This window comes from Strongylocentrotus purpuratus, unplaced genomic scaffold (genome assembly GCF_000002235.5).
Source record: "Strongylocentrotus purpuratus isolate Spur 01 unplaced genomic scaffold, Spur_5.0 spur5_scaffold_9, whole genome shotgun sequence".
In the NCBI taxonomy this organism is placed as follows: Eukaryota; Metazoa; Echinodermata; class Echinoidea; order Camarodonta; family Strongylocentrotidae; genus Strongylocentrotus; species Strongylocentrotus purpuratus.
The window spans coordinates 3,686,093-3,700,756 of NW_022145615.1; the positions used below are offsets into that span (position 1 = coordinate 3,686,093).

At 36.6% G+C, this 14,664-nt stretch overlaps 1 protein-coding gene and 1 long non-coding RNA gene across 2 annotated transcripts in view; one reads left to right on the forward strand and one right to left on the reverse strand.

Annotated features, from left to right (window-relative positions):
• LOC764044 (TATA box-binding protein-associated factor RNA polymerase I subunit C) overlaps positions 1 to 14,197 on the reverse strand; it is a 29,334-nt gene extending 15,137 nt beyond the window's left edge. The window contains exons 1-6 of the mRNA XM_030976628.1: positions 14,096 to 14,197; positions 4,427 to 4,684; positions 3,793 to 3,878; positions 2,606 to 2,698; positions 1,740 to 1,880; positions 548 to 665 (exon numbers count right to left, since the gene is read on the reverse strand). Coding sequence (XP_030832488.1) covers positions 548 to 665; positions 1,740 to 1,880; positions 2,606 to 2,698; positions 3,793 to 3,878; positions 4,427 to 4,649 — 661 coding nt within the window. The 5' untranslated portion in view covers positions 4,650 to 4,684; positions 14,096 to 14,197. The remainder of the gene's footprint in view (positions 1 to 547; positions 666 to 1,739; positions 1,881 to 2,605; positions 2,699 to 3,792; positions 3,879 to 4,426; positions 4,685 to 14,095) is intronic.
• On the forward strand, positions 7,998 to 10,047 carry LOC115920584. Its single transcript, XR_004062415.1, has 3 exons — positions 7,998 to 8,097; positions 8,897 to 9,051; positions 9,546 to 10,047. It is a non-coding gene; the product is annotated as an uncharacterized LOC115920584 (long non-coding RNA).
• Positions 14,198 to 14,664: the final 467 nt, after the last annotated feature.

A 14,664-nucleotide genomic window follows, 5' to 3' on the forward strand; every position in this document is an offset into this window, starting at 1 on the left:
TAATTGTGTTGGTTAACTTTTGTTTTTTTACATATTTACGATAAAACGGTGGAAGCTCCCTAAAAAAACTTTTTAAATGAAGGAAATTACCTTGTTAAATTTGAACCTTGTTTTATCTGGGCTCAAAAACCATAGACTGCACAAAGTAGAACTTGCAAAACTACTGAAAGCTTGTTATAACAGTATCATTTGTAACAGAGTTACATTGTCTGTACTAAACTGCACTTGGTTGTAACCTGCATCCTGGGGCTAATGGGCAATATATATATATATATATATATATGTTTATAATTCAAACTTGAAAATATGGATAAAAAACAGGTTGAACTGGAGCCTAAAATTACTGGAGATTAAATCAGAGCTAACACACTTCACAGCTAATGAACCAAAGTCAGTATGATGTTGATAAAACAAAGACTTGAACCCATTAGTATTAAAGCTGTGACACACAAATACAATATCTTCTCCAGAAGGTTACTCATCTTGGACAGTTCTATCTTATGGTATCTTCAAACTGAAAATTTCCCTGTGCACAAAAAAAGGATACTGAGTGTATCTAGTGCTTGTCCACTGGGATGAAACAATAGTCCACTGCCGCCCTCTGTAGTCGATGACTTGAAAGGTTCGTAAGATAAACAGCCTCCGTAATATAACTCATTGTGATACTGAAAGAGAAAAACAAGGTAAAAAAGTGAGAAATAATTTTCACAAGTCTTTTCTAAATATGTAACTAGATGGAACTTCGACTGCGCGCAGTCGAAAATGATGCCTCCGTCATAGAGCAAGTTTACAAACCAAAGCAGAAGAAATTTTTCAAATTCAAGTTTCATTGTAATCCATTAACAGGTTCTCAGAATATCGTGATTACAAGCAATTTCTCATATACATATATGACCCTTTGATCTTTGACCTCATGACCCTAAAATCTACTCAGTTCATTGGCTCTGCAAGATGTCCTGAGTTAAATAGTAATCCATCTGTCAGTTCACAAGCTATTTTTGCATACATAATGAGCCCATGACATTTGACCTTTGACCTCATGACCCAAGAATCTACTCAGTTCATTGGCTCTGCAAGATACATACAAGATCTAAGTTTGGCAGGAATCCATCCATCGGTTCTTGAGATTTAACGCGATCAGGAGCTGTTTTTGCATACATAATGAGCCCTGTGACCTTTGACCTCGTGACCCCAAAATCTAATCAGTTCATCGTCTCTGCAAGATACATACATGACCAAAGTTTGGCAGGAATCCATCAATCGGTTCTTGAGATAATGCGAGCACAAGCTGTTTTTGCATAAATAATGAGCCCTGTGACCTTTAACCTTTGACCTTGTGACCTCAAAATCTAATCAGTTCATTAGCTCTGCAAGATACATACATGACCAAAGTTTGGCAGGAATCCATCATTCGGTTCTTCAGATAACGCGATCACGAGAACGGGACGTACGGACGTACAGACGGACGGACGTATGGACGGACGGACGGACAACCCAAAAACATAATGCCTCCGGCTACTTCGTAACAGGGGCATAAAAAGGAACAATAAGACACTTTTTTATTCTTTTACTTTTATTGCATAGATTTTTTTGTTTTGGTATTTCACTTTTGATTGATCCTTTTCATTTTGGGAACTGGTTTTTCGGACACCCCTTTTTTAATACAAGAACAAAAACAACAAATCATGAGATGAACATTTTGTTGAATGAGAGTTCAGAGAAAGGTTAAAATAGCTCACCATTCTTTCAATTTGCTGATGGGTTTCCTCTCTGAGTAACCCCTGCAACAGCGAACGCTGAACTCCTACAGAAGATACCGCATCGATGATGGACTTGTTCTTTCTTAGGAGGCTTTGGCAGTATTTGGTGGTTGGTACATGCTGACAAGGAATATATAAGAATAGAAAATGTACACATTGCAACATTTTTACTCACTTGATTTGTTTTCTTTCCTTCTTCCATCTTACTTTAAAGTTTAAACTTCTGTTTCATAAAATGCAATCTACATGTACCTGAATAATTTATATCCCCATGACAGGAAAGCACTTCATAAATTAAAAACAGACAACTGCAACACCTTTGGAGGCGCGATAGCTCAGTCGGTAGAGCTGTGGTCTCGTAATCCAGTGACCCGGGTTCGAAACCAAGTCGATGCACTAGTGCCCTTTGGTAAGGCATTAATCCCCATTACCAGGTCCCTCAGAGAGAACCTTAAGCCGTCAGTCTTCTGGTTGCTTACTATCGAGCATTTATTGCTTTCTTAGCTGTCAGGTAAATAACCCCCACCACCACCACCACCACTCCTACATTACTACAATTTACTTTGCTGGTTTCAACCAATGTAGGCCATGAATATCATTTGATTAGTATACAGCACCTGGATTTTGTTTCATCATTTTTATTCTTCTTTTACATTCACCTGCCCATCCCTACTTTTTATTTAAACTAATGATTTCTCATATCTGAAGTTAGCTCACAATACTAAGAGGAAACATGAGATTTTTTTTAAAGAGCAAAAATATTCTCTACTAGATCACCCAACATGATTTTAATAAAGAGCAAGAATTTGATTGCAAAAGAGAATACCATGAATCCAGAGACTCACTAGTTTTTTAATCTGCTTCCATTCATCATTGGACAATACATCATAGACAGGTCCAAATCCCAAGTCAGGATTGCTTGCATACAATTGTTCAACCTGTGGAAAAGAAAGAATAATTTCATTTCATGTTTTTTTAAACAATTTATAGATTTTAAAAATAATTCACAGCTGAATGGCTGAATTGTAGATTTTCTTTGAAATTTAAATAGATAAAATGGATATGTTAAAGGGAGTGTATCACGGGAAATACTGGTTAACGCTATCTACGTCTTCATTTTGGACAACTGCATGTAAACAAATGGACTAGATTAATTAGGTCTCCGGGCGCTAGCGTTTGGGAAACAGACCGAAGTTCTCCTCACGCTTCGGTTTTGCGTATGTTGCACACATGAATGCTGCGGTTGCTTCGTCCGTAGTCGTATTATACCCGATTGGCCCAGAGTAGGCCCACGAGAAAGACACATAGTCTCGTCATGATACACTCCCTTTCATTGATGATATAATATTTATATTCATGAAAATACTTCATTCGAAGTTTACATCAGGGTTGAAAAATGACATAATCTAGGCATGGACCTGATCTAGGGTATCAATAAAAGCTTATCATGATAAAGATGCATTTATTAGTCCTTAGGGTAACAACAGGCATATCAACAGGGTGTGATCAAATAATAAAAAATAAGAAGGAAAAATAATTTGTGTATAGCTAGAATGTATCAAATCAATCTCCAAAAAGTTTTCCTGGCATTCTACGGATTAACCATTTATGAGTATGAAGAATAGTCAATATAAAGGATATTATAAAACCCTGCACTCATAACCAAAGTCCGACTTGGGCTACGAGAGCACACACAGGTGATGACGAGTCTACCTAACAAGTCATTTTTTTATACCTGGTACTCTGACATGTATTTAAGCTGCCATATCTCTATGTAGACATAATACATGTATGTGAAGCTCGAAATTGGAATATGAACATCTTTGTCTTGATGGTAAAGTGTTCCATATTTCAATTATAGAACTCCTACATGTATGTAATACATCAAGAGCAAAATATGCTGTGGTAATTGATACACTGTAACTATACTAATCACATTATACTGAAATACTTAATGAAGTCAGTTACATATTAGAAAAAAATGGCTTGGACGTGCCCATAGCATGCACTTTGATAAGGTAAGATGACCAACCTGTTGCTCAATGTTCATACCAAGGCGTTTCTTCATTGTTCCTCTCCTGACATAATCTTCATAATGAACAACACCGACAGGTGAACCTGGAATGAGCATAGGATATGTACCAGGATTACTTGAGAATTAACTAAAAATTCTATTAAAGCCCCAGTGCACTACTTGCAGCTACTTGCTCCCTCTATATATATAAAACAATGGCTAAGTGGTGCCTGTTGGTCCCCCATGATCCTCCTTTTCTTATGTTAATTGAGAGTTGAGTTGATGAGATAACCACCTGTCAGTGACCACACTGGGTGGACTAATCACCCCTGGCCAAACTAGTACAGATGGGATTTACAACAAAACAATAGGTTCTATGAATTATGGGAAAAAGTGGTGACTGAGATATATAATAAAAACTCACACCAATCTCCTAAAATTAAAGTATTCATAAAGTAGTTGTAACATTATTTAAAATTGATTATAGTCAGACAATGTATAACAATGTCAGTGCATGTTGTTGCGTTGCATTAGTGTGGAAGCGTGTTTGATAAACAAGTACAAATTAATTTCATTGAAACAAGAGTGCATTTTGAATAAGAGACTGAATTTCAATATTTGAGCCCTTTGAAAAGCAAAATATTATACGAACCATCATTTGGTGGCAAGAAAGGCACGCAAGCTCCTGCAGGTACGAGATTCTGTGCAGCTTCCTTGGTGATGTTATACTGAAAGTATTTCTGAAGAGAACCATCCTCTCCTCGTCTGATGTCACATGCATGGGCACAACCAAATGCTTCAAACGGATCACAGCCTTCGCTACCGAGAGGAACGATGGCTGGATAATGTGGTGAAGGGAACGCAGACATAGTCATTTCAATATTTCTTGGGTAACATCAGACTGCTTCATCTATCCAAAGATATGAGGAACAAAAGAAAAGATAAGTGTAACATCCCTATAGAAAGTTAATTTGCATGCAAACATACATCCTCATGTATGTGTTTGTATGAGCAAAAAACTAACTCAAATACAAAAAAAAGAAAGAGATAAGAATACCCAATCAATAGGTTTTATGAACTTGAACAATCAAGGCAGGGTAAGTGTTCAGGTAAAGTTAAGGGCTAGAATCAGCTAGCCTTCAGGGCTAGGTGATGATATGAAGTGTGATGAAGAGTAAATAAACAAAACCTAAAATGTGTTTGTAATCACCACTTTTTAACAAACCTTGCACACTGGCTTAAAAGTTTGCTAGTGGACTTTTCTTTCTTCTCATACAAAGCACTTTGAAATCAGACAAGAATTTGCCCCAAAATGTGAAAAATTTGATACCAGAGTGGAAGCCACTTTAGGAAAATGAGGCTGAGATCAGATGAACGTAATGCGCATGGGCAAAATGTAAGCTAAACTTTGCGCATTGAGCGCTGTACAGTGAGTTTATGCGCTCCCATTGGCCGATCTGCTTAAGTGGCTTCGAATTTAAGTGAGAGAGGCCTACTTAACTAAGCCCGACTTCAGTTCAATGAAAATGTCAATACGTAATATTACGTCACACCACAGGGATTTTGACATGTCATGCTTTAAACAGGTGATGCACTTCACACATAACTGACGCACACACGAAATTGCACACACATAAAATAGAAAAATCAACAAACATTTTAGAATAAATTTCCAGTTTGTTAATGAGAATTGTTCAAACTTTAAAAATAGTTACATCAGACTTAAACTTTAAAGGGGAAGTCCACCCTGAAATTAAGTTAGTTTTAATAGGAGTAGAAAAATGAGAGAAACAAGTCAGTGAAAGTTTGAGCAAATTCCGATTAAAAATAAGGAAGTTAGGATTTTTGAAGTTGTGATCAATCAAACACAAATTGGCAACTCTATGACGTATCATGCGAGCTCAACTTCCATTTGCTCAGTACTAAAAAAATCTAAAATTTTCATTTTCCCTCAAGAAAAATTTCAACCATACATGCACCCTAAATATAATAATTGCAAATATGTTTCTATACTCCCCCTGCAAGGAACAAATATATATTCCGTCATCAATAACGAAGAAAACATGATTTTATGGAATATTATGCACAAAGCAAATGAAGGAGAGCTCGTATAATAAGTCACAGAGTTGCCAATTTGTATTTGATTGATCACAACTTCAATAATTCATAACTTTCATATTTTCATTCAGAATTTGCTCAAACTTTCACTCACCTGATTTTCTTATTATTCTGCCTCTATCGAAACAAACTTATTTTGGGGGAGGACTTTCCCTTTAACCTTTTATTTAAGGAAGCTGAAAAAATCATTACAAACAGAGGGTTTGACTGAAGTATCCTAATTTTGGTATCGGATGAAACAGAAAACCGCAAGCTATCTCCTCGCACCAATATCTTATTCATAGAGCCTATGGGCATGATGGGAGCCAATCTGAAGGGTCCATGTCGGCTAGGCTAGGCGCCAACTTACGAAAATGAGACTGAGATCGGATGAACGTTCTGCGCATGCGCTAAATGTAAGCTAAATTTCTGCGTGATGTGTAACTTCCCAGGTCGAAATTCCTTTAGAAACCAGTAGAAACCAGTAGAGATATTCTAATGGTTTTACTGGTTTTCAAGAAACCATTAGAGTCTATTGGTGATCAGGAGGAACTGTGAAGTAAAACCAGTATAAACCTTTACAAACCAGTAGACTGTCATGGTTTAAAGACCAGTAGAAACCAGTAAGATCTAATGGTTTGAACATGGATGCACAAATCTTAAGTCAAACCATTAGACACCTTTACAAACCAGTAGAGCCTAATGGTTTTGAAGACCACTAGAATCCGATAGAAACCAGTAGGATCTAATGGTTTTAACATGGGTGTAAAAATCCTAAGTCAAACCATTAGAAACCTTAACAAACCAGTAGAGCCTAATGGTTTGAAGACCAGAAGAAACCAATAAAAACCAGTAAGATCTAATGGTTTGAACATGGATGCACAAATCTATAAGTCAAACCATTAGACACCTTTACAAAACCAGTAGAGCCTAATGGTTTTGAAGACCACTAGAATCCGATAGAAACCAGAAGAATCTAATGGTTTTAACATGGGTGTAAAAATCCTAAGTCAAACCATTAGAAACCTTAACAAACCAGTAGAGCCTAATGGTTTTGAAGACCACTAGAATCCGATAGAAACCAGAAGAATCTAATGGTTTTAACATGGGTGTAAAAATCCTAAGTCAAACCATTAGACACCTTTACAAAACCAGTAGAGCCTAATGGTTTTGCAGACCACTAGAGTCCGATAGAAACCAGAAGAATCTAATGGTTTTAACATGGGTGTAAAAATCCTAAGTCAAACCATTAGACACCTTTACAAAACCAGTAGAGCCTAATGGTTTTGCAGACCACTAGAGTCCGATAGAAACCAGAAGAATCTAATGGTTTTAACATGGGTGTACAAATCCTAAGTCAAACCATTAGACACCTTTACAAAACCAGTAGAGCCTAATGGTTTTGAAGACCACTAGAATCCGATAGAAACCAAAAGAATATAATGGTTTTAACATGGGTGTAAAAACCCTAAGTCAAACCATTAGAAACCTTAACAAACCAGTAGACTGTAATGGTTTGAAGACCAGTAGAAACCAATAAAAACCAGTAAGATCTAATGGTTTGATTATGGATGCACAAATCTTAAGTCAAACCATTAGACACCTTTACAAAACCAGTAGAGCCTAATGGTTTTGAAGACCACTAGAATCTGATAGAAACCAGTAGATTCTAATGGTTTGAACATGGGTGTAAAAATCTTTAGTCAATTACCATTAGAAACCTTTACAAACCAGCAGATCGAGCCCATGTCAATGGATTTGAAAACCAGTTGAAACAAATAGAAATCAGTAAGATCTAGCGCCGCCTCTGAATCAGTCTGACTATATTTATTTAAAAACCCCAAAACAGGGATGAAAAACTCTAAAATGTCATTAGTCATTATATTAATAGTTTTATTTTACAGATTGTGCAACATCTTGACATATGCCCTGTAAGGTCTGCAATATTGATCAAGATTATACAAGCCCCAAAACCCCAAAATGCGACTGCCGCCTTTTTTAAACGGCTACACAGCTGGCGTCTCTCTGGGCTACACTATAGCACTGTGTGTGTGTGCACATGTAATCAATGCATGCAGTGTGTGCGTGTACCCAGCCAGGCCATGCCTTATGACACACACACATGACAGCAAGACAGCCATTCCTATCCTCAACAGCTACAGGAGCCAGAGCAGAGAGACAAAATCTTTTTATTACTTTGTTTTCCCCTGCTATTCTTCAATATGGGTAAGTCTTAGATTTACCTAATTTATTTGCAATATGTGCAGTAACTGTTTTCTGTTTTGAAACGTAGTAATTAATGTATGATTGTGTCTACTAGGAATGCTTTCAACGCCTGCCGCAAAGATGAGAAATGTATTGTCCCATCCATGTATTTTTATGTTAGATCTTGATGCAAGTTTGTGCATTCACCTACACATGGCTTTAAAGGCATCGTTTAACAATGTTAAATCTATGATGCATGGCCCTACGTATTATCAGTGTCAGTGATATGGTGTAATATTGAAGCCCTAACAAAATTGCGCTTCAAAATGATCATGAACTTGATGAAGTGCCTCAAAAAGTAAAAATCTTTGACTTTTGAGTGACCAGTTTTACCATACTCATTTTCCCCAATAGACTGTAGTGTTATAAAACCATTGGGGAAAACGTTTTTTGAAATTTTGAATTCCAATCATAAATGTCTTGATATTCAGACAAGCCGCCGTCCCCCCCCCCCCCCCCCCCCCCCCCGCGCTTATCCCGAAAGAGTGCGTTAAGGCGGTACTCCGTTTCTGCAACGCACCCTAATTTCAAGACAAGCGGGGAAGGGGGCTTTAATCACTTTATGGTGTGTTCGCAGTTTCGCACAATATAAACAGAAGCCCTCATCTGGAAATAAACAGCTAGACCCGTAAATGGTAAACAAAATTCCTCCCCCGCAGGCTGTACAAAGAAGTTTATAGTAGGCCTACATGTATGTGTGTTGCACATGCATCAACCGTTCAATTTGTTTTAACTTTATTTTTGTTCTTATTAATTGTAGGCATCTTTTGACATCTTTTGCCAAACAGTGGATTCAAAGCATATTGTGGACACAGTAGGCCTATATTGACGTGAGACCATGCAGAAAATGCTACTTTCTCTCAACCTCCTGGATCAGCATTCAGCAGCCTCGTGACACAGTTGAAGCCATTATCGGTAATTGTGTAGATGTACTTGTAATATTTCTGTACATATATTTTTAATTTTTCCCTGATCATGACACTGGTTCGAAATGCTTATTTTTCCTAAGTTTCAAATATATAAAATTCAATTAATTTTAGATCACTAAAACCTGCAGGTATATTGCAATAACCGACCATATTTTGTGAGTTTCAAACAGTGTTCTTTTCCCTCCTTAGCAATAGAGCTTTGATTCTACTCTCATCAGCAAACTAGAATTGTATTGATAATTATTTGCACAAAAATCCTGATTCACGTTTGCATTGACAACAAATGTTTAAAATGCAAAGGTATGTTTTATATTATGTTTGTGAGTAATGAGAGATTATTTTATTTCTTATAAATCTTTGAAACTGCACTTTTCTGACAGAATTCATTATTTAATTCATTGTTTACATTCTAGTTTTAAAATGGATAAAAGTTTTTCTTAACTTGTTTTCCTTTCTTTTTGCTCTATATTCATGCATTAGAATTCTTTGCGTGTACCGGTATGTACCCTGGATCAAGCAGCACTTGCATTATACAGGAGATTCCACCCAAAATCTAAACCATGAGTCCAAGCTGAAGAGGAATATTTCCAAAATGAGGTCTACACACACACAGAGGTTACTTTCCCCTTCATTATAGAGATATCGAGAGAGAGAGATGGGTGGGGGGGGGGGGGGGGGGAGTGAGTTATAGCCACGAACCTGAATAGCTTAGATGTAGAACTGAGATGCCCATTCATGTCACTTGCCATTTTAATGAATTCCAGGGTTTACAAACATACATATTAACACTTTGGGTAAAAGATCTCTGTATTTGCATAAATTTGTTATTACTATTTATGAAGTAGACCTGTTTCATAATGCTTATGTAGTAGATCAGTCTCATACTCGACCCCACCCCCTTCATATCACAATGTCAATTCCTAAAACCTGTGGCAAATTATATAAGTTGGTAATAGAGAAAAATTGAATGAGGTAGATGCAATACAAATCGATTCCAATCTTAAGCACTTAAGACTTTATTCAGGTATGGCACGTGAACCGCCCAAAAAATTCAAAAAATGCTGCAGTTTTGTTTTATGTTTAAAGTGAACGGTAACAAAGGACCTACATGTTTTTGTATATTTTGGACTGCGCATATTCAGTGATCTCTGTATTATAATATGTAGAAATGTAAAGCATATAGAACTTTATGTTAGCTCCAGCATCATATCTGAACGAGCCTTAAAAGACAATCCAACCCTTGTAATAAGTTCATTGAAATGGAAGCTGAAAAATAAGAGAAATAGAAAGGCGAAAGTTTGAAATAAATCGGGCCAATATAAAGGGAGTTGTGATAATATATAAATATGAGATCACTAAATCCATGCATATCTCAATGAAATGCTAGAGCGCCGTATGGCAGCCGTGCTAAAGCCAGGGTAATAATCGGGAGCGCCAGGAGGGTCAAATCTGACTGACATGAGCGCTACACAAGAACCCACTATTATTATTATTATTACACCTGTAGTCATGGGACAACTCTCCCATTTGTTAATGAAATATAATAAATTCTCTTTTTATTTTAAGTGCCTTCTCCCTTTGAGAACTACTCAAAATGTATTATGAATAGCACATTATTACAGGTCCTCTACATAGAAAAGCCACTCGTGAATCATACATTTTGAAGAAAAAAAATATTTAAATCATTTTGTGTGTTGAAATAAATGGGAAAGTAGTCCAGCAGCTCGTCATAGTGACATTACCGATTCAGCCAATTTAAAATGCCCTTAGGTTTAGTGATTACAGCTTTCAACAATCCATAACCACCTTATTTTCTGTCAGATTTAATTTGCTATTTTTTAAAAGTATAGTTGTCTGTTAAGGTTGGATTTCCCTTTAAAAAGTGTAAAGGGTAAGCCCTATGTAACATAATGTGATTAGGCCATTTTCGTTATTAATCAAATCAAATTGCCGCGGAACAAATTATCTCTTTCACCTACATGTATTAAGAATAATTGTATTTCAATAGTCAGAATGCGATATGCAAACATTATGTGTTGTTAGGTAGGGCAAGACATAATGTTTGTCCTACCTATAGTACTAGCAACACGTAATGTATTCAATTTATATTCTGACTATTTAAATACATTTATTCGTAACAGGTGAATTTAATAATTGGTAATGAGGCACTTAACAAGGACCTACCGTATTCATTAAATTTGATTACAATACGAAAATGACCTACGTACAGTACATGTATTCATATGGATAGGAAATCTTTGAACTGTTATATGTCGTTTTCTGAGGGTTCATAATTTTATAAATTCTAAAGGGTTCATAATTCTACAAATGAAGTAGGATTCCTAATTCTGAAAATGAACTAGGATTTGTAATTCCAAAAATGAAATATGGTTCATAATTCAGAAAATTAAATAGGGCTCAATATACTTCCAAAAGTTTATTATTCTGAAAATGCAAATAGAACCCTTTATCCTTTTTGGAATTACGAACCGTCAATATAATGAATCCTATTTCATATTCAAAATAATACCATTTCATTTGCCGAATTATGAACCCTATTTCAATATCGTTATTAACGCCCCTTTTTCAATTCCAGAATTATGCACCATTTATATTTTTCGTAATTATGAAATGTATTTCATTTTTAAATTCAAACCCTTCTTAAATATGGACCATATTTCATTTGTTTATCGATTTGTCATAATTTGTCATAATACACTGTACTATCAAGTTACATTTATTGATGAACAGCATATCACAGCACTTGTCAAAATAGTAAGACCGTAAATGAATTTGTTTTGCTTGTGAATGTAGTAGGCTTATATTATGTAGTACACAATATTACATTTCCAATTGCTGCAACTTCATATCAATCTTTTACATGTACTATGACAATCTACAGGTCAAAATCATGCTTTGCGTAATCATTTGTGAATTATTCTCTATTTAATATACATGAATGAAGTACTTAAATTTGTGCAAATGAACTTATTCTCCATGGTGGGAAATTACAAACGAAATTTCTCAGCAAAAACTATTTCTCATTGTTTCTACTCATGATGGCTACCGTAAGATAACTATTGCAAATTGCCAAACCTACTCTTTTAAACATCTACTCCAAATTTTCAAGATCGATTTCTCTTTGTTAAAACTGGCCATAATTTCTAGACAATAATTAGCCAATTTAACATTTTTTTATTTTTTTATATTTCTTCTTTTGTTGTTGAAATGTGTAAAAAAAATCCTTTTTCACTTAAGCTGTTAACCTTGCTTTTAAACGTTCATGTCATTGTAATCACTATATGATGTATGATATTCTGACAGATAATTAAAGGATACACTGTTAAGTGTTAAATATGATAAAGATGAACCAACATGATTGTGATGTCTTTTGTTAACAGACGTTTGCGAGAGAAATGGCTGAACCTCGAGAAAATAGTTAATTGTGTTGGAAGCAAACTTCATGCCAGCTCCTGTCATTTTCGTGTCTACTTTGCAGACCAGCATTCCCTTTTAAAGTACAAAAAAAAAAAACAAGGGCTGGCAGATTTTGTGAGGAGTACTGTGTTGGAAGTGCATTGATGTAGTAGAATTTAAACTGATCAACAAAATGTCAACCATGTAATGTAACCAATGCTGTGGTTCAATTGAGGATTCCTACTTGTGTTCTACTGGTCTCCTACTGGTTCCATTGGGGATTCATACTTGTTTTCTACTGGTCTCCTAATGGTTCCAGTTGGGATTCCTACTGGTCTCCTAATGGTTCCATAAGGGTTTTCCACTGGTCTTCTACTGGTATCCTAATGGTTTCTGTATGGAATCCTACTGGTCTCCTAATGGTTCCAGTTGGGATTCCTACTGGTCTCCTAATGGTTCCATTGGGGGTTTCTACTGGTATCCTAATGGTTTCTGTATGGATTCCTACTGGTCTCCTAATGGTTCCAGTTGGGATTCCTACTGGTCTCCGAATGGTTCCATTGGGGTTTTCTACTGGTTTTCTACTGGTATCCTAATGATTTCTGTATGGATTCCTACTGGTCTCCTAATGGTTCCAGTTGGGATTCCTACTGGTCTCCTAATGGTTCCATTGGGGTTTTCTACTGGTTTTCTACTGGTATCCTAATGGTTTCTGTATGGATTCCTACTGGTCTCCTAATGGTTCCATGACTTCTTTTTTACTTGTCTAATGGTTCCAGAACTTCTTTTCTACTGGTCTTCTAATGGTTTTTATATCGATTTCTACTGGTCCCCTACTGGTTCCAGTGGGGATTTGTACTTGTTTCCTACTGGTCTCCTAATGGTTCCAGTTGGGATTCCTACTGGTCTCCTAATGGTGCCATTAGGTTTTGCTAATGGTCTTCTACTGGTCTTCTGCTGGTTCCAGTACGATTTTTTTCTACTGGTTTCTAATGGAAAAAGCGCCACTTTCCATATTGAAACCAGTAGAGAATTGACCACTAGAAACCGTTAGAAATCTGTACTGGTTTTCTCTACTGGTTTCTATGGGATTTTCGACCTGGGTTGTAAGTTGTAACTAAGCTTTCTGTCAGTCTGTGAAACTGTTTAGAAATATCAGATCCAACAGTTAGATTCTAGAGTCTGTAGGTTAGAGACGTTGTCTCCGTACTCCGTAGTTGAGTCGGTGGACAAAGTTATCTTTATCTTGGTTATGATAATATGAATACGAGTACGACTGGCTTGTCGGTTGTTTTGAGAAACTGGGGCCCTAAGACTGCAGGGCCCCCATCATCATGATCATAACCCAGGCTCATGCCATGGCCCCCATCGTTCTTCATTTGTCATGCAATTCAAACAAACATATGCACGTGCACTGTAGGCCTATTACAGCACTGAACTGTGCACTGCTGTGTCACACAGCTCGCAGCCGAGGTTGTGACCTGCCAATTAATGCATGCATTATATTATTAAACATTAAAACCCTAAATCCAAGTTAGAGTAGATCTACAGACTCTAGACAAGTAGTCTTGGAGCAGTTCATGTAGACAAATATTAATGAAAATTAAACTCACGTTCATTGAAATTCTACCTGGGAATCCGGCCTGGCTGCGCTACCGCACACACATGACAAATTGTACTAGCCTACGTTAAGTCGATTCACGTGCAGTGATAGGTACAACGGGTAGCATATATTGGCACCAAGATTAACGGCGATATGAATATTCATTATTCCCTACGTCACAGACGTGCGGCGTGCGTACTCTGTCTATGGATCTGTCTTATACACAGGTACATGTACTGTACTAGTACAAGAGTACGTTCGCAAGCATTACTACATACATTGCTCCGAAATGAAGAGAATCATTATAAAGGACGAATTACTCCGTGAAGCCAAGTACAAGCAGGGAATTGAAATAGCAAACGTTCCTCGGAGCGGCTATACAATCCCTAATCTAGCTAGTTTTGTAATGACAGTTTATAGGAAAATGGACATTTAGTAGGCCTACTGTTTAGTTGTTCAATAAAATGACTCAGTTTGATTTGATTCGAGATATATCTCATTAATAAAACAGTATAAAGGCTGTAGGAGTGCAAACGAACCTGCCAACACCGTAACAATGCTCCAAATTTAGTAATGACA